The 27,256-nt window shown below is 44.0% G+C and overlaps 1 protein-coding gene across 2 annotated transcripts in view; it reads right to left on the reverse strand.

Annotated features, from left to right (window-relative positions):
- Positions 1–27,256, reverse strand: part of EYA2 (EYA transcriptional coactivator and phosphatase 2) — a 133,739-nt gene that overhangs the window by 7,765 nt on the left and 98,718 nt on the right. For both annotated transcript variants that reach the window (XM_079979451.1, XM_079979452.1), the window contains exons 10-12: positions 12,937–13,026; positions 2,769–2,827; positions 1,764–1,924 (exon numbers count right to left, since the gene is read on the reverse strand). In XM_079979451.1, coding sequence (XP_079835577.1) covers positions 1,764–1,924; positions 2,769–2,827; positions 12,937–13,026 — 310 coding nt within the window. The remainder of the gene's footprint in view (positions 1–1,763; positions 1,925–2,768; positions 2,828–12,936; positions 13,027–27,256) is intronic.

Here is a 27,256-nt window from a genome sequence, read left to right on the forward strand (position 1 = left end):
CTTGGAAAAAGTTGTGTTGATGAAGTCAAAACTGGCCCAGAGTGGGTTTGGATTTTTATTGTTATTTTTTACATTTATCAGCTGTTAAATGTTTTATGTGTGCCTTTAAAAACATATTCAGCAGAACATGCACCATGAACTTAAACAATAACCATTAAAGGTGCAGGCCATTTCCTGCAGATTAGTGACTGTCTGAAAGGAGCCAATGGTCTGAGCTGAAGCAGACAGCTAGATAAGTCCAACCAGTTATTATTTCTTCAATCCCCCTGAAAAGCTGTGTGCCAAGGTCATTATTCTGGATAATAATGGCAGACAATGCACGTTTAAAATACCTGGAGGAGCAATTGCAGTTTCTCCCTCCCTCCTTTCCAACCCCTTCCTGCCTTTTTGGTGTTAGTTCTAGCTATGTGACAGATGTGAAGATGCAATGCTGAGCAGGTTCTACTATGAATGATGCTGGGGCTGCACTGTGGGGCTCCACAATGTTTTGTAATGGAATTGTGAAGGTGACTGGCAGGCTTTCTGGTGAAACTCCCTTGCCCAACCTGGACTAACTGGGCAGGCCTGGCCTCAGCACCTTGGCTACAGATCATAGAGTTGGAAGGGACCCTGAGGAACATCTAGCCCAAATAACTAAAATGCATGAATATGCAGCTATCGAACCTGTAACCTTGGTGCTATCAGCACCATGCTCTAACGGACTGAGCTAACCTGAAGTCGTTAGGCAGTTTTTGGAGCCCCAGCACCCCAGGAGAGTTTCTATTAACCATGTTTAGTATTATATTAGCTTGATTAACAAGGTGATTTCCCTAACTTCAAGTGTTAGCCTGGGTCCATGACAGTGGGCTGCTGCTGAGGCAGATAATTGCTTTTCTGTATGAATTGAAAAACACCAATAACTAAAAGCAGTATAATGAAAACATTCCCCACTAGCAGATTCCTCTCTGGAGCTGCTCCGCGAAGATCCCAAGCAAGTTGGTGCTGATGGAGGAAGGGAATACATCTGTGTGTGCATGTCTGTGTATGAGTGTGAAATCCAAGACCAGTTCTCTAAGATCTTAAGTAGAAGTCTTTCCTAGTGCTCACACTCACAGAATCATATATCATAGAATTGTAGCGTTGGAAGAGACCACTAGGGTCATCTAATACAACCCTCTGCAGTGCAGAAATATTTTGCCCAACATGGGGCTTCAACCCATGACCCTGAGATGAGGAGTCTCAAGCTCTATCAACTGAGCTATCTCAAGAATACAGGCCCTTTAAACTGCTCACCGGCCAACTTAAACCAAGCAATGTAGACCTAGCAATAGTATTTCTCCACCTTCAACATATAATAAAAGCAAGACTGGGAGTGGGGTCAAGAGCAATAACGACCCCAGTATTTTGCTCCACGACAAGGCTACCCTTATAAGATCAGCCCATCGTGTGACCCAGCTGCCCCCAACCTGCTGCCCTTCAAATGCTGTTGGATGACAAACCCCATCAGCCTCAGCCAGCATGTCCAATGGTGGGATCCATTGTACAAAACATCTGGAAGGTACCAGGTCAGGGGAAGGTTGCCGTGATCTCTCACCAAATTTGTTAGGAGAACTGGAAAATAAACAACGTTTCCCACCCCCACCCCCACTTTTTTTTGGTACTTCCCCTTCTCTAAATTGCAAAATATGCAAGCCGTTCTCTGCATCTGCTCTGAAGAACAGGAAGGCAAGAGTCTTAACAAGGATGCAAAGGAGCCTTCCCTGATGGGTTGGGGAGACACTTACCGCCGACATTGTTTTTGTAGGTGTTGTAAAGTTCTTTCACCCGCCGGTAGCGGAATGCTAATTTCCTCATCCAATCAACTCCCCCGTGAACTCCCGAGCCCAGACAAAGATTTGCTCCAGCGGTTGAACTGTGAAAGCCATCTGCTGAGAAATTATATGTGCTGTGGCAAAGGAAGGAGGAGAGGGGGAAGGAGTGAAATTATAACCTACGCTTCCCATTAGGACGGATAAACTAGACAAGAGGAAGACATGCTCCAGACTTCTGGCTAAACTAGAGTCAGTGGACGATGAAAAGAAAGTGTCCTTCTCCATTTGCCCTGTAATTTTGTCCTCTCTGCCTATGGTATAGGTATCAGTTGATGTACATTCGCTCACTGAAAAGGGTCATCTATTGACTCAAACTCTCAGCTAGTTACCATATGCTTTTATCAACATGCTGATGAAACGAAACATAAGATAAAGGCAATGAACGGTCCACCTGGAAGTTGGCCTTTGCAAGTCCCCACAGGATTAAGGTTGTCTGAGCAAGCAGATTGTGAAAGCAGGGAATAACTGCACTGCAGTTCTGAGGCTACTGCATATATGGTCCTAAATCAGATTTAAAGCAACTTGGCTTTTTGGTGGCCCCATCAATGGGTTGGCCCCAGTGACAAATATTCCCTATATTCCCTTTGCCCAGTGGGAACTTGGGCCCCAATGGTGAAGGAATGGGATCACAAGCATATGGTTTGATTGTTGGAAAATTAATTTGAAGATAAGAGATGCACCCCTTTGTCAAGTGTCAGGTGCATTTAACTCTCCTCTGAAGCTTCTGGGACTGGATAACTGCTTGAAAATACAATAATGAGACAATTGCACTCTCCCCATAGAGCAGAAAAACTGGTCACATCAAAGAAAAAATGGCTAAATCAAACAGCCTACAGTATATGTCATTGGCTATTCTCCAAGTATCCAGAAATAGCTGGGGGACTAGTTACATTGCATGCTGCAACACAGTCGCCTTACCTTAAATCTTGCCCATTGTCGTCTGATGAAACATCATCTATGTGTATCTGGTCACAATCCTGAAAACCATTTCCAAAAACAATCAGCCAGGAAATGAGTATTGCTTTGTAAAAACAACAATGGAGAGATTTTGTGCAACAGAAACCATGCTGAGGAAAGATTCCCCCAACAATTTCTGGTCAATTATAGTAATCACATTACAAGCAACATTTCAGTCAGATACCACATTCCCAGAACACGAGTTATATGCGGTTAAACACAGCAATTCTCACAGACAATAAGGTCACTCATACAACTCGGTTACCCACCTAAGGGTAAATTGTTTCCTATTCATTCCAGGCAGTGTTGAAACATGCAAAGAAACATCATTGTCTTTCAGGAGGACAGCATCATTAATTGTTTCTATGCCTAAACCTACAAACTTCCTTCTTTAGTGAGAACAAGGTTACAAGGAAAAGGAGACCAACACCAACATATATATCTCGTTCCAATAATGGTATTGTTGCATGTGTCTCATTTCTGAACATGGTGAGAAGTTTCAGGGGGAATGTTACCTGGACTTGGCTTACTCAGTATAAGAAAACACAGGAGGGCAGTGTACACAACATACATTTTAAAGCACCCCCCCCCAATAGCAACTGTAGTATGTTAAGGGATTTAGGAATGAAAGCTTTGTGAGGGGTAAACCACAGCTGCCAGGACTGTTGACATGAATGTGCTTTAAATGTATGATGTATACACATCCAAGGTCTGTGGCATTTTTATAGCATTTGCTTTCAGTAAAGGTATCCCTGACCATTAGATCCAGTCGCGGATGACTCTGGGGTTGCACGTTCATCTCGCTCTATAGGCTGAGGGAGCTGGCGTTTATCCGCAGACAGCTTCTGGGTCATGTGGCCAGCATGACTAAGCCGTTTCTGGCGAACCAGAGCAGCGCATGGAAACAAAAATTTCCTTACAAAAATATAATTGAAAGCAAACAGCAGGCACTCCTACAAGGCAGCTGATCTGCTACTCCACACTAGATGATGATGATGATGATTTATTGAATTTATATACTGCCCTATACCCAAAGGTCTCAGGGTGGTTCACAGAACAAAATCAGAATATAAGACCACAAAATATATAATCAAAATAAAAACAACAACCCAATAGCCCCCCCCTCAAAAAAAACCACATTTTAAAAGGGCACAGGATGTCTCAAATCAACCAAAGGCCTGGTTAAAAAGAAATGTTTTTGCCTGGCACCTAAAGGCAAAAGTTTACCAGGCAAACTTCCCTGGGGAGAGCATTCCACAGATGGGGAGCCACTGCAGAGAAGGTGTGCTCTCATGTTGCCACCCTCTGGACCTGTAGAGGAGGAGGCACACGAAGCAGGGCCTCAGAAGATTATCTCAGGGTCTGGGTAGCTTCATATGGATATAAGATGATCTCAGGGTCTGGGTAGGTTCATATGTATAAATCTGGGGCCTTGCAATGCACATGCAATGAACAGCCTTCAGCAAACAGGTGCATACTCTGTATCCCACCTTATTAGCTTTTGCACCATATTTCACAATCTCTGGTGGCTATTATCTTCAAAACAATCAAGCAAACTCCATCTCCTATTCTACTGATGAAGAACCACTAATTCATCAGTGTTGTTGCACTCAGGTTCTGCTTTGGGCTTCCTATAGACATGTGGTTCACCACTATGAGAAAAGGATGCTGGACTAATGGGCCACTGGTTGGATCCAGCTGGTTCTTATGTTCTTATCACCAAGCTGTTAGTTAGCAATCTGCCTAAGAGAGGAATGCTCAGCCACAATAATATTTACACTACCAAACAAATGTGCTGATATGTCATTCATAGCATTGGCTGTTGTATATCAATGACTGGAAGAAGAAAAACAGGGTAGTGATTATAAGTGCAGAACTTGAGGATGATGATTATTCCATGCTAATTAGCAGAGTTCAGCACCTTCAAACTGTGTCAATACAGAAATTCTTAAGGAACCAGGAACAGTCGCCTGCCAAAAACTCTTAGGGGATGATCATTTCTACTTGCTGAGCAGAGAGGAAATTGTGGCAGGAAAACACTACAGCTATCAACCTTATTATTTGTGCATGCCTATAAAGTTATACAAAAACTTTGGAGGAGAAAAGCAGCCAAAGCCCATCTTGGTAGATAACGGACTTGGAGTTCAGCTACTGTGAAATATGCACTCTAAAACCTTATCTTCCAAGTTCTTTATTGTCTGAGTGGAGGAGGCCTCAACCTCAAAAACTTTAACTATGTTATTTTAATGGTTTCTTTATTTGGTTTGACATTCCAAATTCCTAAAGAGTCAGGAAGCTTCCTTCCGTGACCCTTGCAGGGCAGAAACAAAAAAATCATGCTGAAGTGAGTGTACATGCAAATCAGAAAGTTGCTTCCGCTGCCCCCCCCCCCCTTACCCCACCCCAAAACTATCATATTGACTTGGTATTTTCACAGAGTTGCAAAAGCTTCAAGGGAGGAAGACTTTTACTGAGTAACATTTAATGGGTAGGGTTGGTGATTGCAAAACTACACACTATGCTAACTGCATTTAAGGTGACCAGTTTTTAACTGAAAACACTGATAAGCATTTGGAGCAGAGCAGGTGAAGAAATATTAACTTTTTTTGATGGAAATAGCCCTGTGAAGCTGTTGCTTGCATCAGGAAGGAAGCTCATTGAGTTGTAGAGTTGGAAGGGTCACCCGACGGTCATCTAGCCAACCCCCATGCCAGTGTTGGGCCTAACGTAAAGGATCCAATGGTCCAGCATAGTTATAGGTGAGCGACGAGATTATGGCTATATACTACATCTCCAGGATCAGAGGCAAGACGCTTCTAAATCTCAGGTGCAAGAGGGCTATTTCCCTTATGTCCAACTTGTGGACTTTGCGGAGACATTTGATTGGCTGCTGTGGGAGACATGACTCTGCACTAGATAGGCCTTTGGTGTGATCCAATAGGGCTCTTTGTACGCTGTTCTGTTTTGGAAAGACAGATCAGGATCTGAGGGGCACAGAAGGGCACAGGCAAGGGCACAGAAGAAGGCCAAAGGCAGAGTCCAGAGAAGACAGTGAGATGGGCAGGGCAAGATGCGTGAGGTGAAGCCAGGGGCAGAGGAAGGGGTGTGTGGTGGGTGCGGGCCGCCCTGGGTGTCACCACTGAGGGGAGTGACAAAATGCTGGGTGGCACTCACTGTGGGGCCTGCAATGCGCCTGAGCCACGCGTCTCTCCTGGGAGAGACAGGGTGGCTTGGGTGCACAGAGGCTCTGTGCTGCCCAAATGGTCCGCCTCCCCCCAGCTGTAGGGCAGCTGAGTGGGAGGAGGGACGCAGACTCCAGAGGCCCCATGGTGTGACCTGTTCCTATGAGTGGCTCGCCCCGCCCCTGGTGCCCGAGTGGCTTCCTCTGCCACTGGGTGAAGCACCCAGATGCTGCACTGATATTTTCACTGATGGGTTGCTCAGAATAAGGAGCTGATTCTGAAATCTAGACTTTACAGGGCCCGGTGGATTCAGGTAGGCTGATACTGCAGCCTACGCCGCACCCCTCATACCCAGATGTTGGCCATGGTTGCCAAAAAACCCAGCGCACTGCCTTATTGAGGCTCCTGATTGAGACCTGTCCCAACCCCAGGCCCCTTACACAATGCAAACATGGGATTCAACCCATGCACATTTACAGGTGTGTTTCTTTAAGCTTCCTTGACATTCCTTAAAAAGTCAAGGACCATCACAGCAGAGACACAGATCCTGCTTTCGCTGGCTTGTGTGCGTTACAAGCCAGACTTTTGCTGAAGGCGAATCTGATATGCCAATTCCATGCTGATAGTAATATCTATAGTTCCTTCCTTCCTTAGTCACTTTTCAGGCTGCATTTTAAGTGAGGGCTGACTCTACAAACATGGCCCGAGAAAACAAAATTAAAAGCACATTTCTGCTGGCACACTCGCATGCCTTTCCAAAATGATAAAAACATTCTCAGCCGTGCATGCGGATTGTGAAAAGCCACGCTGGAATAATATTGTCGCAGCCCACTCAACATGAGTTGCACTGCGCAGCGCAATTATGTCAGGGGAAAGGCATTTGTAGGGGGGGAATCTGCTTTTCTCATTTGTGAATGAATTGTTCTGTATGCTAACGTTTGACAACAGTAGCGATCACATTTCTGACTTAATAAAATACCATGACACTTAGTGAGACACTACCTCATAGTCCGTTGCCGACCGACACTATCATGTTACTGGGTAAAACACAGCAAAGCTGGACAAGGCAAGAATGTAGACCATATTTTACTACAGTACTTGGTTACCAGACTAATTTTTCATTCTTGCAGATTTTGCTTTTGAGACCTTGGTGAGCAACGAGGAGGATGTGAACATCTGGGTGGCTCAACATGAGGCTCCAGTTTGGCTTGAATAAAGTTTGGTAATGAGGACATTTCCAAGACCAGGCTCCACATCTGTTGGCTTTAACTGATATGCTGAGATCTCATAGGGATCTGTGATTGCTGTGCCTCTTACAGGCCATGTGGGTAATTAAAATAAACCACAAGCACTACTTGTAGTCTCCAAGAGCAATTGCTATGGTGCTGTAATGTTTAGATCATCTCTCTCTGGTGATCAAATGCGAATCGGTATCTATAAATAAGCCAACAGGAGATGGCAGGCTCGCAAGGGAAATTCTGAATTTTATGGGTTCCAGAAGTTAGAAGATAGGATTGTGATTTTGTAAGTTGTCAAAAAAAGAAGAAGAAGCCAAAATTCTTGTATTCTACCCCTTAGGACTTATGCTTGCAAATGACACTGCAGTTTCATTCCTATTATTGTAATTTTCTAGCCAGTATGGAATTTGAATGCATACACCCACACCCACCCTGATACTACAGACATTTGGAAATAGAAATAAAAGTAATTTACAAAGTTACTTTGATGCTCTGATTAAAATGTATGTGTTCCTTGTTCAAATTTTTAATTTCTTTTCTGGACATCTCAGCCTTAGACAGAATTACTGTCCCCTCCCCCAAAAGCCCATATCTTACAATATGAACATTGGTTGGCTCTCCTACACATATGATTTCACTGTCCAAGTAAACTTTACTCTAATAGATCAACATGTTAATGTGCTTGAGAATTTGGGCTGCTAATTCAAAGCATTGTTTTGGATATGCAGGTCTTTAAACGCTTCTCCAACAGGGCAAACAGACTTAAATTTCAGAATGCCCAGTTGAAATAATTCCATGAACATGGATGTTAAAAGTGCCAATTCAATTGCACAAACAGGAGCAAAGCACATCAAAGCATCCACAATGTATTCGGTAGAACTTCCCACTTTCCATAGGAATGGAAAAACAAGAGGTTAGCTTGAACCAGGGACTAACATGAACAAAATTTACACCTCCCTGACCCTCATGGTCTTGCCACTCCTCCAGCCTCATGAATGCATCTTATTTACATGCTAACCTACAAATGAGCCTGCTGGACCAATTCTGTTTTGAGTTATCTAGTCTTGCTTACCTCTTCATATACCACTTGATGGTGCTACAACATACTGCAACTCTGGCAGATCAAACAGGGCACAATTCCCTCTGCTTGCTTTTCTACATCCCTCTCTTTCACGGACTCTCTGTCCCTGCATTTCTTTAGGCCAGCTAGACTAGATGGCAGAGATGCAGTCCTGGCATTGTCTTTTTTACACAGAAGCTACAAACTTGACTGCATTTGTGGCAGAGGAGGGGCTGCTCGAACCTTTCTCTATTATCTGTTTTTCTCCTCGGATCTAAGTCCCTCTCCCAGGAACATTTCTTCCTGCACAGGAAACATATTTATTTCCTTTAAGCAGAGAAAAGCACCAGGAAGGAGCAGTATTGATCAAGAAAAAGTGGCTCCATACCTGCCCACTCAACTGTTCTGTTCTGCGCAACTGGAACTTTTACAAGTGCCACTTAATGTTTGTTCTGCGCTAGCAGGAACTGATCTTTTAGTGTAGCAGCACCTACACTCTAATATTAGCCAGGTGTGTCTGTTTTTCCTGTTACTGGTGCCTTCTAAAAACTGCTTTGTTCAGGAAAGCCTACCCAGAAGACATGCCACTTTACGACGTGTATTTGTCATTAAAACTGTAGATATTTTGATAATTGTGCCTATTTTTTATTTTATTGGCATTTTCTTCTGAACATTTTATATCGTTTCATGTTAAATGCTTAAAGGGACCCCTGACCATTAGGTCCAGTCGTGGCTGACTCGGGTTGCAGCGCTCATCTTGCTTCATCGGCCGAGGGAGCCAGCGTACAGCTTCCAGGTCATGTGGCCAGCATGACTAAGCCGCTTCTGGCGAACCAGAGTAGTGCAGAGAAACGCCGTTTACCTTCCCGCCGGAGTGGTACCTATTTATCTACTTGCACTCTGATGTGCTTTCAAACTGCTAGGTTTGCAGGAGCAGGGACCGAGCAACGGGAGCTCACCCCGTGGCGGGGATTCGAACCGTCGACCTTCTGATTGGCAAGTCCTAAGTTCTGTGGTTTAACCCACAGCACCACCCGCGTCCCTGGTTAAATGCTTAAGAGCGCTGTTTCTCTAAAAGTGGACTTGGGGACTTTGGACCACTTTCAAGCCTGGTCCAGTGCCTCCTGGCTTGCCTGTTGCTCTCACTAGCTGCACCCTTTGACTGGCCCAGTCAATGCCATCACCAGCAATTCCTAGCATGCCTAGTGAAGACAGAGATGTTCAAGAGTGGAGGAGGGAAAGGTAAGGGCCAGGGGTGATTTTCAAGGACATTTGAAATCTATTATGATTACAAGCAAAAACAAAATCTCAAAGCAGGAATGGAAAGGGGATAAGAGAAGAATGTTATTAGATGAAGAAACTGTAGGAGTCTAAGCGAGGAGGGATGTGAGTGAACTGCTGAATGGAGTGACTGGGGAGAACAGGTACAAGTTGACAACGATGGGCCAGGGTCTTTCACAACAATTCAGGGGGATAACTCTCTTCTTCCGTGCAAAATCAGTATGGATGACTGACAGAAAGCCATTCAGTTGGAATGAAGCTGCTATTTAGCATCATATGGGAGCTTCCTGCAGCAAAAAGGAAGCTTTCCCCCACTCCTCCTACATTTCCCAGGGTTCTCGGGGGGATGCTATGACTGTAAAAGTGGTAAAATGGTCCTTCAAAGGTATAGATGATTTGCTTTCTGAAACTCCATGGCAATGGATGTTATTTAAAAAAAGAGTAGCTGCGATCTCTCTTCAATTTACAAGCATATTGTCTTCCAACACAGCACTGCTTTGGACGTACCAAACTCCACCTTGCATGAGAAATTCTCTCAGTGAGTAAGCAGGGGGACTGACTCAAAGAGTTAAGGGGGAAAGGGGCTTGTGAGTCGGTTACTTTCTCTGTCCCCTGCCTGCCTCACCTTCCCTGAGAATTTTTCAGTGTGAAGTACCATCTTGTGCTCTGGGGAGCAAATGCAACGTTGAACACACAAATCGGAAGCACCTGAACACTCCTTCAGCATTTATGTATATTTAACTTTGCACAACTGCCACTTTTGACACTCTCAGAAATCAGACTCCAATTCTTATAACACAGGGTTTGCTCAGGCAAATAACCATTCCATCATGAGAAAAGAGAGTTGTGGTTTGGTTTTTTTCTATACTAGCCTCCTAGAGCCAGTGCTGTGTTGTCTAAGGACATCTCAGCCACAAACTAATGCAAACTGCTCTGTCTAGCTGGCTAAACTAAGCATATTTTTAGCACTGCAATTGCTGGTTTGCCATGGGGCAATACACACTTTCCTTAGTCAGGGTCCATTCTGTAATCAAATTGCAAACAGAATTTGGATCCTTGCACCAAACAGATTTCAAGCTTTTGGTTTGCTTGAAGTATACTTAAAAAGACAAATCCTTAAAAAACAGCCTTAAAAAGATGACGGCTGTAACTGCTAAGATTTCAGAATGCAATCCTATACACATTTACCTGAGAGCAAGTCCCAATGAACTCAATAGGACTTACTTCTGAGTATTTATGTAGACAGTCAGTCCCAAATGCCTTCCAGAATCCCAAGGGCATCATTTGCCCTCCCACATTTTTATAAAGTAGGACATAGTATTGTCCCGTTTTCTGCAAGGTGACACCGGACCCATTTACTCTGATCAATAATGTTTACATAATTTATGCCATTCACATGCTGTTACTTAAATTTATGCAGTTCACATGATTTTGGTTCTTTGGGTTGTAGAATTCTTGCTTTTTGAACTACAGCAGGCCAAGAAACCCAAAATTACTGTTCTCTTATGTGGGATGGGAAGTAAAGAGGTACAAATGTTCAGGTGGTTAGGTAGAAGTTTTCCCTCCCTGTCTCATGGCGCTAAAAATCAAGGTCATCCAGTACAACTGATTGGCAGCAGATTTTGGGCAGACAATAAGAAGTACACCTTCACACGGCATGCAGTTAATTTGCGGAACTCGATGCCACAAGACGTGGTAATGTCCTCTAGCTGATGAAGTCTATCAATGGCTGTGGCCTCCAGGTTCAGAGTCAATACGCCACTGAATCCTACTTGGTGGAAGCAGCCATAGGAGAGAATTATTGCCTTCATGTCTCGCTTGCAGGCTTCCCAGAGGCATGTGATTGGCCACTGTGGAAAAAAGGATCCTGAGATGGATGGACCAATGGTCTGATCCACCAGGGCTTTACTTCTGCCCTCCCTGCTTGCAATGGTGTGTCTTCTAATATGAAACAAGCCCTTGCTTACCTCGTGGTGAGGAACTGACAGCGCATATGCTAATCCTCAGATGCTTTTGGGTGGTCTGTAGCCTCTTGTTAGAATCAGAAGAGGCCCAGTTTTCTGGCTGCAGCATTGCAAAAGTTATGGCAACATGGGATCATGAAACAAGAAGGCCCAGTAGATTGTGGTTTCCACGATCTGGTGATGCCTAGTCCCTTTTCATTCCTCCTGACGGACGAGTGGTTTTTCGTAATTGGGTCTAGCCATTATTGAACAAGTAAATCTCAGAGGCAAGTGCCACATGCTCATGAGACGCGGCTTCTCTTTCACCACAGCATGTATGAAAACAAGAACCGCATGCAGCTGGGATGAGTGCATTAGCTGCAGCTCATGATGTGCTTCCAGGTGGTCCCCACTCAGTAGAAACCTATGGGTCTCAAATGGGCAAAACTTTGTAGAAAACAGAGAGCAAAAAAAGGATTGTCTTCTCTGAATGAGCAAAAAGTGATGGTGGCTGTTCAGAAGGAGTCAGGCTGACACTTCTTTAATGCTTCCCCCCTTTTACTTTCATCCCTAATAAATAAGACTGCTGGCAGAGCCTGTTTTATTTATTATTGTCAGTGCTTTTTTCTGGGGGGAGGGGGACACAGGGGTACGGATACCCCTAAACATTTTGTGAATCTAAGTTTGGCTTCATTGAGGGGCAGTATTTCAATATGGGTAGGAAATGAGAGTACGCCTAAACATATATATTTTTTTAGAATGAAAGCACTGATTATTGTCATACAGTGCTCAGCTATTTCAGATGCTGTGATAATGATGAAGATGATGGGGAGGGAGGGAGGGGAAAATAATAGGCGATAATGATCTGCATCTATTTAGCTCTTGCTATGTGGGATCAAAGCTAGTTTGATACATGGCCCTTGGCTCTGCAGGTAATTTATATTCACCAATTTATTAATGTTATGCTGATGATGATTTGGGTTTCCCTGCTGCAACTTGAGTGTTGCTTTTGTATTATTGGGTCTTGATCACATATATTTTCCTCCCAAACTAACTAACGAATGAATAACCAATAAAACAGCAAGCCCCAGGAGGCACAGGTAGCAAAGGCTTTATTCCTGAAATTTAGCAATACAGACACGCAGAATTGTGACGATAACCCTCCTTTCACTGCCAAATAACCAGGGAGGAAAAACATAAAGAAGACAGATTCAAATACTCTCAAAATATAATTTTACCTGCAATTATGTGCAATCCTATACAGACTTACCCAGGAGTTAAGTTCTACTGAACTCACTGGGGCTTACACCTGAGTAGACCTGAACAGGACTGCACTGTAACAAAACTTTGGTTATAGAAGGACAAATGTTTCCAAAATGGGTAGATAAAAAAGGACATATAAATTGAAATGAAACCAATACCTACCTCGAGGTCATTAAAAAACAGGTGTGTGTCTGCAAGGTTGAAGATCATTTCTTCCATCATAAGGCCTATCCGGACGGATGTGGTGGTGTCCTGTTAGAAAGGAAAAGCTGTCAACCATTTTACTATCTTTGGATTTTGGGATTAAATTTTGAGAAAACATATGATACTGAAACTCTTCACTGGGAAAAACAAACAAAAAAGTAAGAACTTGCACCAGAATTAGACTATGTAACGCTATTCCCTCCTCTGTTCCTGTCTATCTTAACTACCGGTATATATATATATAAGAATACCCCTACATCTCTCTCTCTCTCTCTCTCTCTCCTATAAACCATGGCAGCACAATACACATTTCTATAAGCCTTGCCCTAATTTTTTGCAGATTTCTGTGGAGGCATGTAATTGAATGGTGAGGTTAATCAAACAAATCCATCTGGGAGAACCTACAAAGCAGCAAAATGCACAGACAAGAGTGTATTTCTGTCAACCTTTGCGGCAAATAGTGTTGACAACGGTTGATGTATATACGCATGGACCTAAATTATTATACATTCTTGATGTAGCTGTTAATTAAAGAAGAATGGCTGCGGTTCCAGCCACATGGGTAACTTATGGGGGGCTGCATTGAAGGAAAAGGAAAGCTCTGATAACTTGATTGCATTTGAACATGAAAGCTAAGGGCCATCATCATTTCTTTTACTCAAAAGGTTTTTGTTTCAATATTCCCCCCGCCCGCCCCCCCCCCCGGAAAACCTTTGTGGCTATAAGAAAAGCCAACAATAAACAGGACAGCACAGAGATTACAGAAACAGCAACTGGCTACTCAAAACGTTCTAAATCCCTTTCCCCACTACAAGTTACTGAATTGCATCTACTTTTTTCTTATATATTTGAGTACAGGCCCCTGCCTCTTTCCAAAGGCTGCATGTGCAGATCACATGGGTAAAGATTTCACCAGGTACGGTCCATGAGTGCAGCCAGACAGGGGAGTATTTGTCTGTCCAAACAGTGTTACGTGAGCATACAGTGATGCAAAAGTAGGTATGGGAAATCTCTTGTAGCTGCTGTTAGTTTTAGCACAACGGCCTCACATCTTCTCCTTTGTCGACACTCACTCAATATTACCCTCTCCCATCTTTCTGCCATGTACCACCTTCCTTTTTTTAAAAAAATAAATAAATCATTTTTCATTTAAAAAAACCCAACCACAACACAATAGCCATTTTTTATTTATTTGTTCACTTGATATAACCAAATTTACATACTGTTTGACAATAGTAATACTTCTAAGCCATTTTCTTTTCCAAGTGGTTTATGAATGCACACACACACACACACACACACACACACACCCCTAGCAGTTTGAAAGCACCTCAAAGTGCAAGTAAATAAATAGGTACAGCTCCGGCGGGAAGGTAAACGGCGTTTCCGTGTGCTGCTCTGGTTCACCAGTAGCGGCTTAGTCATGCTGGCCACATGACCCGGAAGCTGTACGCCAGCTCCCTTGGCCAATAAAGCAAGATGAGCGTCGCAACCCCAGAGTCGGCCACGCCTGGACCTAATGGTCAGGGGTCCCTTTACCTTTATATATATTCTTTTTTCTAATATTTTTATTGGTTTTCATGATAACAAACATCTTATGACAATAAGCATTAAGAAATAAAAAAATAAAAATTTGAACAACTGTATCATTTTGCATGTTTGTATTCAATACAATGCCAAAATATGGAATTTCTCCCATCCCCCAACTCCCCTCTACCCCCTCCATGGTTCCACTGTTAAATCATGCATGTCCAAATCATATTTCCATCCATTCATATCTATTTTTTTCTATTATGATAGTATTGCAAGTGTTTTTTGGAATCCTGCTGATGTATTTACTTATAAACAATGCTTTGTCATATATGCAATAAAAGTTTCCCATTCATTTTTAAATTTGTTATCATCCTGATTTCTAAGTCTACCAGTTAGTTTGGCCATCTCTGCATATTCCATTAACTTAATTTACCAATCTTTTTTTTTGTGGGAATTTTTTCCTCTTTCCAGCATTAGGCTATCAATATTTGTGCAGCCATAGTCACATACATGAAAATATTTATATATTTTTTGGGTATTTCTCTTCCTATAATTCCTAATAGGAAGGCTTCTGGTTTTTTAACGAAGGTTATTTTAAACAATATATATGTATTATTTCAAATATCTCAATAAAATTATAAAAAAATAAAAAGAGAACCAACCACATCTTCTCATTCTTGCATTGGAGGCAAAAAGGGAAATGTATCAGCGTTAACGGACAGAAAGAGATTTAGATGCTTGTTAGCTAAACCTTGTGAAGCCCCATGCCTAAATATTTTATTAGTTTATCTGATCTGATCTGCCATAGAGGGCAGAGTCCTTTCTCTCTCTCTGTGGGATTTCTGTTGATTGGTTTGAAAAGCAGCCTGCACATGATGTTAGCCGCAATCCACATATATCCTGTTTCTTTTCTTGGGAAAATGCTGCATTTTGATGCGTTCTCCCCCAAACCGGCTTCGATCTGAATGGAGAAAAATAATTATCTGGCTGCATTTTAAGCAAGTGATGTGTACAAAGTCTCTGACTACATGGGGAGACTTCAGTGCATGCAGCTGTATGCAGCGGGGCTCTCTGCAGATACTCTATGACAGAGGTCAGCAAACTTTTTCAGCAGGGGGCCGGTCCACTGTCCCTCAAACCTTGTGGGGGGCCGGACTATATTTTGGAAAAAAAAAATGAACGAATTCCTATGCCCCACAAATAACCCAGAGATGCATTTTAAATAAAAGGACACATTCTACTCATGTAAAAACACGCTGATTCCTGGACTGTCTGTGGGCCGGATTGAGAAGGCGACTGGGCCGGATCCGGCCCCCATGCCTTAGTTCGCCTACCCATGCTCTATGAATTAATTGTATATGAAACAGGGGCTGAGCCTGCCACTATAGGGCCATGTCACTTCACTGAATGCATGATTAAAATTTATTTAAAGGGTCTTGTGTATCTCTATTAAAGGGGTAGAGATTTTCCAAGGAGAATTATTGCAGCTGGAAGATTTCAGCAGCGTATTTGATTATGAGTTAACTTGCTCATTCCTTGTATCTCTGGAGGCGGCAGCAGCATCTTCAAAATGCCTTGAACAGAAAACATGCTTGGAACTAGTTATTTTTTAAAGAGAAAACTCTACCCACAATATTCAAGCTTTTGGCAAAAAGTAATAGTCTATTTTCAGTGTTCACACTTACAGTTTTTAGACGTTTTGTGAGATTGTAATCAACACAGTGCTAAGGCTGAGGATCTGTCAGTTGCAAGGATTTTCCTTGCATAGCAGAACCTTCTCCCCCTCTTGACTCTCTCCACATCTGTTCTGAGGTCCCCCCCCCCTTTGCAATGCAGAAATCTCTTGCCCAACGTGGGGCTCAAACCCACAGCCCCAAGTTTCCTGTTGCACTAGAGGGAATCCTGGCTTTTGCTAGTGAAATTATATAATTGAATAAGATATAGTTGAATTCTGATATCCTGAAGTACTCTCAACTTTTCTCATAACTTTGGTACTCTGCCTACCTACGCTTGCTCTGCCCATGTGGCTACCCAATTTTTTGTTTAATTATTTCCCCAGATTCTGCTAGGCTTGTGTTTTTGATTTCTTGAGGTTAAGGCGTCCTATTCAACATTAAGGTGTCCCTAATGACGGTATAGGAGGGATGCGGGTGGTGCTGTGGGTTAAACCACAGAGCCTAGGACTTGCCGATCAGAAGGTCAGCGGTTCGAATCCCCACGACGGGGTGAGCTCCCGTTGCTCGGTCCCTGCTCCTGCCAACCTAGCAGTTCGAAAGTACGTCCAAGTGCAAGTACATAAATAGGTACCGCTCCGGAGGGAAGGTAAACGGCATTTCTGTGCACTGCTCTGGTTCGGCAGAAGCGGCTTAGTCATGCTGGCCACATGACCCGGAAGCTGTACTCCGGCTCCCTCGGCCAATAAAGTGAGATGAGCGCCGCAACCCCAGAGTCGGTCACGACTGGACCTAATGGTCAGGGGTCCCTTTGCCTTTAATGACGGTATGAAAATAAGCAGGTGGTGGCACATCTCATGTTTTAGACCTCATGAATGTCCACAAAAGAACAGGAAAGCTGGTCAAGAGATTAAGGATTATTCTTTAGCATTTCTCCCATCATGTTTATAAACTTCTTTCCATGGCCTTGAGGGCTAGCAACGTTTTTATTTAAAGAAAAGCTGGGCTTGCTAAATAGCTTTCAACTATGGAGGAAATCCTACAAGGAAAGTCCACATTCTTCTTCAGACTAAGGAAACAACTCACAAAAAAAAAGTTTTCTTACTTCTCTCCTATTAAACCCAAGACTTCATATCATTACATCTATTGTTAGTTTGCCTTTTAAGCTTCTTTTTCATTACCTTCATACCGGACCTGCACTGGGGAGCTTTTTATTTTAATTTCCTTTTGCTTTTCCAGCTATTCTTTGGTCCCAACACACCATTTCTTTATAATTTATTACATCACCACAGGCACTTCTATCAAAATGTTCTTGTAAATATGTTTTAAGTTGTCTCTATTGAATTTAGTTTGATTTTCTTTCATAACCTTTCTCAGACTGAATAAATATATTTACATGGGAATTTTCCTATATCAAGTGTAAGAGGGAGGAGGACGTTCTGTAATTCGTAATTAGTGGCTTAAATTAAAACTCAATATATGCATGCCAATCAAAACTTGATCACCTAGGTGCAGGATCGGGGCAAGAGTGTGTGTGTGTATGTATATGTGCAGAATCCCAACACACTGAAGACTCCACCAAGCAAGCTAAACTTGGCTTAGCATCCATGTTTGGTCTCATCTTTCAGACAGGGCTATGGGGAAGGGTCATAGCTCAGTGGTAGAACATCTGCTCTGCATCCAGAAGGTCCTGGGTTCAATCCCCCATATGTCCAGGTGGAGCTGGAAGACAACCTTGTCTGAAACCCTAGAGAACTGGTGCTAATCAGTGAAGGCAGTGCTTAGCTAGTGTCCAGGCTGAGGAGAGCAACTCTGATGAGGAATGGTGGGGACCTCCCCATCCCCATCCCCCTGCTCCTGACCAGGATCCTGAAGCTGCCCATGAGCAGTGGAGTGGTATAGATTTGGAGCAGTGGTTTGCAGAGGGACATAGTTCAAAAGACAACAGCTGGGCAGAACTGAGTGGGGAACAGCTAGGAGAAGAAGAACAGGGAGGGAGAAAATTAGCAGACTCCCTTTTGCTGGAAAGTGTCCAACCGATCAGTGTAAGATCATGGAGAGCAGATAAGGTAGCTACACAGAAGGTCCAATGGTTGCGAGATCAGGTTGCCAGACAAAGGAAGTTACGGGGGTGGCTTGGGGGGAAGTGGATGGAAACCTTAATTGGCAGCACCTTTCCTCTGAGAATGGAGTCTTTGTTCTTTTGCTGTGAACATCAAAAATATCTTTAACTGGTAAGAGACTAATTTCGCTTTGTTCTGCTTATCCATGGCCAAAGGGAGGGAGGAAGCCATTTCTCCGAAGCCTGACAGCTAGGTGGACCAACTTCTCAGAATAAGGTCATTTTTTTATGACAGATTGGGCCATCTTTTTCTCACTGCTGCAACTGAGAGCCAAACAACATGTTCCAATAAAAATACACATCTTGTGCCAAAAGCATTTATGTTAAACTCCATCCTCCCTTCTGTAATGGCTAGTAGAGCTTACCAACTTCCTGATGCTTGGTGTTTTCCCCACCCTTTGACGATGGCAGTCAGTGATGTGGAGTGGGGACTGGGAAATGTGGAACACAATGTCAGTAGTTGGCTAAGTTCCACCAGCCGCTTTAGAGGGGCACATTTATAGAACACTGAATATTTGGCCCTGATTGGTCAGGCCAACTGTGGGAACAAAGCATTGCGTCAACTCTTGAAAGCGTTCCAGTGCATGTTCTGATGGCAAAATGGTACATCTTGAATAACCCAAGGTAGGTTGAAGCAGGATGAAACCTAAGTGCATATGTGCTAGAACACCCATAAGTTAAATACTGCGGCTGCTATCACCAATTATGTAACATATTGTGCAACCTCTGGTGTATTCATTCCCATAACATTCCCCATTATTATTCTCATTTTTCAGAGGAAGGATGTAATATGAAGATGATGCTACACCGGTATGGTAAATCATTCGGCTCAGATAAGGGAAACAAGCATGCAAATCCCTTTTCAGCTCTGAAGCTCACAAGACCTTGGGCAAATGGCAATTAATCTCAGCCTAGTCTATAACTTAGGGTTGCCGTAATGCTGAAATGCTACTCAAGATCTTCTTGGAAGGGAAGTATATAAATAATATTGCCCAGGGCCACCCAATGGACCCCCAGGGACTTGAACCAGGGTCTCTCCCAGATCAGCGCCCAGTTCTCCATCCCTGCTATCTCCAACCTCCAGATGCATTGAACTAAAATCCTCATCATTCCAAAATAGCTAGGATGTACCTGGATAGAGAAGGCTGTTCCTTCCTATCGTTCCACAGTAGCTTTATAAACACCAATGTGAAACGTAAAAGTCAAGAAATGGTGACTATGTGAATGAGCTTGTGGAGGGAAAGGAATAGGCAGAATTACTTCTTTCTAGCTGACAGAGGCTCACAGGTGTGGCACCACCACCCAGCTTATCATCCTAAAGTGCTTTTTTTTTTATTCCTCTTCCATGTCTTCACATCTAAACCCAATAGGTATTGGGGAAGGGAAAATACTCTTCTATTGGTTTTCACTTTCCCAATTCCATTGGCTTCTAAAGTTTCTATATCAAGCAACTGCTTTCTGTATTGAATAGTTTAGTGAAGAACCCTCCCCTCCCCTTGTCTACCATGAAACCGCTGCATCTTGCAATGGATTATGGGAAGACTATTGCATTCATGCCCTGCTTGTGGGCTTCCTAGGTGCAGTTATTTGGTCACTGAAGGGAAAAGGATGCTGGACTTGATGCATCATCAAACTGATCCTGCAGGCCTCTTCTAGGCTTCTCTGAGTCTAGGGTGGATCCTAGAACAACACTCAGCACCTTCCTATGGTTACACTTTGCTAACGGCAATTGGCTTTTCAAAAAAATCTTGTTATTACTGGTCTTCTAACTGGGGAGCCCCAGATAAACACGTCTCTGCAACACTGTTAGAAAAATCACTGCTCTAACCCAACCTTCTAATTTATCTGTGTGTTCCTTTTCAACAACTGAATGCACAAACCTGCCATATTTCAAGCCTTATCACTGGTCCATCTAGCTCAGTATTGTCTACTTTGACTGGCAGTGACTCTCCAGGGCCTCAAACACAGACTTTTCCTAGGTATGCAGCTCAAGAGCCTTTTAAGTGGAAAAAAAACAACAACAACCTGAAATCAAGCCAATTTTGGTTAAAGCAAATAATAATAATAATAATAAACCATAAAAAAAAACAAGAAGGAAGAAAATTAAGAAGTATCTGTTGGTCCGAGGACAAGGCCCAGTTATTTACAGCTGCATACTCCATTGCCTTTGGCGCTATGCGCAGTGGCGAAGTGGTTTGTAAGGGCCAACCAGATTCCATTGCCCGAGGTAGTTTGAGAGACCTGACCTTGTTCAGATCCAATTTAGTCCTGCATGTCCAATGTTCCAAAACCGATCAGCAGTAAAGGACACTAAACAATTCATGTACATGGGACCAACCGTCTCAGGTCCATTCCTCGAACATTGGGATGGCTCCGGCCTTGCACGGCATCAGTCCATGCACGTTATGTGAAGGGCGATTGCTGCCTGAGGTTTACCCTCAGCTAAATTCACGGTTAACTCCTTTCGGATTGGGGCCGCCACCACAGCAGTGCATTTGGGACTCTCATCTGAAAGGATGAAGGACTTGGGGGCAGTGGAAGTCTGATGTATTAAGGGAAGTCTGATGCATATAAAGGATATATTCAGAAGACCTTGTGATTGTTCACAGTATACCTGACCTGGCTTTGTTACCTTCTTTTGCTTTCAGGTGACGTTGTGATGCATATTTGGAGTATAGGCCCTGCACCGTCCACTGGGATATAAACCATGCCGCTAATGGGGACCTAGGGTGCAGGAGCTACGAGGGCGCGCATTTGGATAATCGGGCACAGCATGGTGCATTGGTCCAGGGTCCGCGCCATCAATTCCGGTCTCGGGCCGCACCTTAGCTACATAAATATATCTTGGATCTCTTGAAGGAGAATGCGCTGGGCCAAAAAATGTTGCCCGCTATTAGGGCCAGAGAGGCGGCGGAGGGGCCCCCAGATGCTTTAGATATCCAATTAGGCGAAAAGTGTTAGCTTACAGAAAGGCAGTCGACTTGATGTGGCATATCTTTAGTGACTTGGAGGAACTTAAGGCCTCTTACCCAAACGTCACTACTAGTTTATTTGGGGCCTCGTGGATGGAGAGGCGGGTTTGGAGAGATTGCAGGTGCCCGATAGCCATAAACAGGGCTAGGAAAGCCTGGCATTGGGCGGTGGTGCGTAGAGTGGCAGCCCTGGGTGGGAGTGGCATTGAGGGCCCACCCAGTGCCATGGTCATCCAGCTGAGCGAGAACGACTTGGCGTATAGGAAAGGGGTGGACTTGATATGGAACATTATCAATGACTTGGAATTGTTGAGGGCATCCCATGAAAACATTACAATAATCTGGTCATCTTTGCTGGAAAGGCGATGTTGGAAAGGGATGCAGAAAAACCCGTGGCTGTGAACAAAGCTAGGAGGATTGTGGAGCGCACGGTGGCTCGTAGAGTGGCCGCATGGGGCGGTCGGGTCATTCAGCACCCATGCATACGGTTTGACAAGGAAATGCTTTATCACTGGGATGGCGTGCATACGGTTTGACAAGGAAATGCTTTATCACTGGGATGGCGTGCATCTATCTGATGCTGGCAATGCTATTTGGTTGGCAGATAATTTTCAAGGCGTTAGGGATTGGTTACAGGTCTGAGGGTATTGGCGGCGAGCCGGCTTGCGGCTCGGTGGCGGTAGGCATTGGCCGGGGTATTATCATGCAGATGAGGTTGGGGGGGAGGAACGCCATCACCTCCCCCAATGCTTGAAGGGTAGTTCGTTAAAGGACTCCGAGGGGCGACGCCTCGTCCGAAACCTACGGAGGCTAGGGCCTAAAGCGCGCCCCCGAGCGGTAACCCCTTGGGGAGCGCCCAGGGATATGCATCTCGGGTGGCTCCCCCTGTTGGTGTTTAACCCTTCCCGGTCAGACCGGATAGTCGGTTAGGGCCAATGCCTAAAGCCAATACCCTTCTTTCCTGTAATCAATAAAGTTGTGGCCATTTTTCGCCCATTAACCTAAAACTCTGTGTCCGTTGTCTTCATTTATTCCACCTGTGGGGGGGAGGGAATAGCCACACAATGCCCCTTCCGACCTTCAGGAGGAGGGGGGGTTGTGGGATCACGACCCCGCCCACACTCTGCGAGGCTGGCGTCAGCCTCGCAGGAGACAGGGATTCACCCAATTAGCATACCCTGTGGCGCCAGCCAATTGGCTGGCGGCAGGGGCGGGCCTTCCTAGGGCCACTTAAGGTCAGGGCAGCCCCTGGCTCACCCCCTTTCTTCCCTGGAGACGACGCAGTTTCCCACCCACCCGCCCTTTAGGTTTTGCCACTGACCTTGCTATGGGCTTCGGCTGGTCGCCGCAAGGGGCCTGGTAGGAGTTTTTCCATTTGGCTAATTGGCTGGTTTTGTGAGCCACTTGGTTTTTTCGCCTACCTCGTAGCAAATCGTCACAACTCCCTCGGTTTTGGCGGTAGGCATTGGCCGGGGTATTATCATGCAGATGAGGTTGGGGGGGAGGAACGCCATCACCTCCCCCAATGCTTGAAGGGTAGTTCATTAAAGGACTCCGAGGGGCGACGCCTCGTCCGAAACCTACGGAGGCTAGGGCCTAAAGCGCGCCCCCGAGCGGTAACCCCTTGGGGAGCGCCCAGGGATATGCATCTCGGGTGGCTCCCCCTGTTGGTGTTTAACCCTTCCCGGTCAGACCGGATAGTCGGTTAGGGCCAATGCCTAAAGCCAATACCCTTCTTTCCTGTAATCAATAAAGTTGTGGCCATTTTTCGCCCATTAACCTAAAACTCTGTGTCCGTTGTCTTCATTTATTCCACCTGTGGGGGGGAGGGAATAGCCACACAACTGACAGTTGAGATGGAGTTGCTCCAACATCCAGCAAGTACATTGCAAATCTATCTCAAATGCTAATCTTTGGATGGGTGTGCAGGCCATGTTTGTGGGAGGAACAGAATTAGCAGGCTTCTGCCCAACTAAAAGCACCAGGCGTGCCAATATTTTGGCACTGGTTATTACTCTTATTCAGGAGTGGGCCAATATTTTGCTGGAATCCAGCTACCATCATCTCCAGCCATTGGGCATGTTAGCTAGGCCTGCTGGGAATGAAGAGTCCAGCAACATAGAGAGGGCACCATATTAGCAGCTGCTATTCTTATTAGTTTGAGGCGCTTGCATTCACAGGTTTCTTCTTACACTTCGACTTCTGTAAAGTGTTGTGTACATGTGTGCATACACAATGCTAGCTTGAATGACAATATCTCTCAAGTTCCCCTGGCTTTTATCTTAGGGGAAAAGGATATTGGCTGTACCACAGGGTGGTTGTAGCCATACACTTTCCTCATACAAAGAAGGAGGAAATTTCTTATGTCTGTCTCTATGAAATAAGTGCCAGTGTTCTTCAGTTCAGAAGAACATGTGAACTAAAGAACGCATGTGTTTTGTACAGTGGTATCTCGGGTCAAGAACTTAATTTGTTCCAGAGGTCCGTTCTCATCCTGAAGCAAAGTTCTTAACCTGAGGTACTATTTCTGGGTTAGCGGAGTCTGTAACCTGAAGCGTCTGTAACCCGAGGTACCACTGTACATGAATTTGTCAGGGTGCATGTTTCACATTGGGACGCAGGTGGCGCTGTGGGTTAAAGCCTCAGCGCCTAGGGCTTGCCGATCGAAAGGTCGCGGTTCGAATCCCTGCGGTGGGGTGCACTCCCGCTGCTCGGTCCCAGCGCCTGCCAACCTAGCAGTTCGAAAGCACCTCCGGGTGCAAGTAGATAAATAGGGACCGCTTACCAGCGGGAAGGTAAACGGCGTTTCCGTGTGCGGCTCTGGCTCTGGCTCTGGCTCTGGCCAGAGCAGCGATGTCACGCTGGCCACGTGACCCGGAAGTGTCTCCGGACAGCGCTGGCCCCTGGCCTCTTAAGTGAGATGGGCGCACAACCCCAGAGTCTGTCAAGACTGGCCCGTACGGGCAGGGGTACCTTTACCTTTTACCTTTATGTTTCACATTGCTGGACTTTAATGTGCAATTATTTATATGGGGAGAGCTTGAGTGTGAAGCTTCAGGGGTAGATGCCCCTGTATTTTCGAAAATACAGAGTTCAGCCTCTGATGCCGTGGCTTTTAGTTTACTTTCATTAAAAAAACAAACATTTCCTTATACTTGTTTTTGAAGTGCGCACTAAGCCACACATTGCATTTTTTTTTTTAAAACCACCTGCAGCTACTCCTGATCCACTTGGCAGGTCCTCTGCATTCAGTTCCCCTCATCTCCTGTAGCTGTTGCTGAAAATGTAAGGGAAGTTGGAGACCGACTTATCTTTGGCAATCTCTCAAGCACAAGTCACTCTTTCTTACTTCAGTTTCTGGTTCCAAATTACTCAAAGTCCCAGACTTACGTCTTAACTGGTAAACTGTTAAGACTTGCATGCCATTAGTGAAAGGGCAGAGAATGAGTGCCCTTCCATTTTACCTATGTGCCAATTCATCTGACATTCCAAGTGTTTGCGTAATGTGTTTCTACATCTCTATCTACGTTTTGCTTTTTCAAAAACAAGGAGCACACTGCACAAAATCTCTTCTCCCCCCCCCCCATACACAAACTCCTCTTTTATAGAAACTATCAGACTTCCTAAGCTCCTGCCAAGTACTTGCTTATGCAGTGAACAAATAATGACTTTTCCACCAGGAAGAAAGCATTAATTAAGTGTATTTGTCAGACTTCTATTCTAAAGGGAAGGGGGGGTTATCTTTTGGAGGTGTCAGCCAGAGGTGAAAGGCAGATTAGTATGCAATTGAGGGCCTTCCAAGTTAAATCTCATCTTTGCGGTTAGCTGTTAATAATGAAGTTGTCAGTAAAGAAAGAGTTTAATGGTTTTAATTTGGTTTAATTACTTGGAAATGCTTGGAAATGGGACTAGTTTGTTTGCTTGTATTAACTAGAAAAAAAGAAGCAGAGCTTGTGAAAAGGGGAGAGCGCAAGAGGGAGGGAGAAAAGGCTGAGCCACATGCCTGAACGAGGGCAAGTTATAATCTATTCTTTGGTTGCTGAGTTTCATGCCTTGCTGAGAAAGAATACACATATAAATTAACATGGCTTAGTAGTTAAGCAAGCAGCAGAGGGGAACATTTTTTCCCAACTCCAGAACTCCATTATAACTTTACTCAAAACCTATTGCTTCATTCTTCTCTTATTTTATTTTTTTAAATCACCTTAGGTAATAATTTGTGTCAATATAAAACTAAAAACTTGGGTCGCTTTACACAGCTTTTCTCATAAGCATTCACTAATACTTTCCCATAATTCCATTAATGGCTACTAGAGGTTCAAATATAGTCAGATCTGACTGCCCAGGCTGCTTGTCCAGCTGGTGACTGTTAGTGGGCAACCTCAAGGTCCCTTCTCTCTCTTCTTATGGTTCTATGTTGTTCAGCTGGACTTGACAGTCCTTCAAATAGTGGATGCTTTCAAATAGAGGGCTATCCTCTGTAAAATAGGACATTTGGCCATCCTGTGAGCTGGGGCACGGCACAAGAAAGAGGAGAGGTGCAAATCAGAAACTCTATGGCGTGATGTACACCTGGGCTGAGCATTTAGAAGATTCCAGTTAGTACAGACGTAACAGATTTTCTAACACCAGTGGTTTGCACTCCCTACAGTCATGTCAAACCATGAGAACTTCAGCACACTCAAACTTCCCCTTGTTTTTTCTCTTTAAACACAATCCAAAGCTGCTGAAAACACAGCACTAGCTGCCTTGCACAGCTCCACTAACAAACGATATAGTGGCACGTCTAAAACAGTCTTAAGATTGCCTACAATGACTGAATGCTTTTATTATTTAACCTAAAAGGGCACCGAACACAGGATTCAGCCTCTAGTAGGTTAAGCAAAATATTTCCTACTTCCTCAGAAAATCCTTCCCAAATTGTATTCATCTTGAGTTAATCCACCATCTACTGAGCGAATTATAGCGTATTTGTTTTGAAAATCTATTTTATAGAATTCTAAAGGGCTGTGTTTTCCTTAGGAAGGGCTTATTCTGCCTTTTCTCCACTTTCCCCTCTTTTCCCCCTTCTTGCTTTTTAAAGAGGGATGCCTGCTAAAAGGCCACGGCGGGTTTTTAATATCCCAAGGTGCCCAGCCCACATGAGTAACAAAATGTAAATAAACACAGCTGAACCAGGAAGAAGATGGAAGGTTTTCTCATTATAGAAATAAAATAAACAGATGTCCTTAAGCACTTTGGCTTATGTTTGTCAAAGGAATGGAGAACTCTTAGATGTCTGAACGGCAGCAGCAACGGTACATACTTATTAGGCCAATTCTCAAACAAAGCAAAGAATACATGCCATTCTGAATTAGCTAATAGAGCTCAAGGGGAAAGTCTATGTATCTGAGTTGAACCCTCACAATACAGATTTTCACAAACCAACAACAACAAAAATATTTGCAAAGCAAGTAGATTTGAACTTCTACAATTAATTTTGCAGTGCTAGAAAATAAAACAAGTTCTTTCTTTCTTTCTTTCTTTCTTTCTTTCTTTCTTTCTTTTTTACAGTGCAGAGAATGATAAAAAGCATCATCGGGCTAACCAGCAGAACCATGAATCAACATGATTCCATTTCAAAGAAGATACTAATTTTAAGGGAAATTAATATGACTACTGCAACCATACGATAAACTAAAGTTCTATTCTGATAGAAGTTCCCCTCCTTGAAATAATTAATATACAATTGAACTCTGTTCTGTTCAAGCTTGAGAATACCATAAGAAGACCTGAAGTTAGGAGAGCGTTTAAGAGATTTGTTGCTCATAATAGCCCTATTCAGACATTCTTCATATATAGTAAGGGGGCTGTGCTAGCTGACTTCTCTCCCTTTATCCTGTCCCTGTTGCATGACTACCCTCCATGTGCTGGACAATCAGGGTTCTAAATCATGTGCGGAGTCCCCATGCACACAGCAAAACCTGCCACTACATATC

Source organism: Podarcis cretensis, assembly GCF_951804945.1.
Source record: "Podarcis cretensis genome assembly, chromosome: 6".
Taxonomy (NCBI): Eukaryota; Metazoa; Chordata; class Lepidosauria; order Squamata; family Lacertidae; genus Podarcis; species Podarcis cretensis.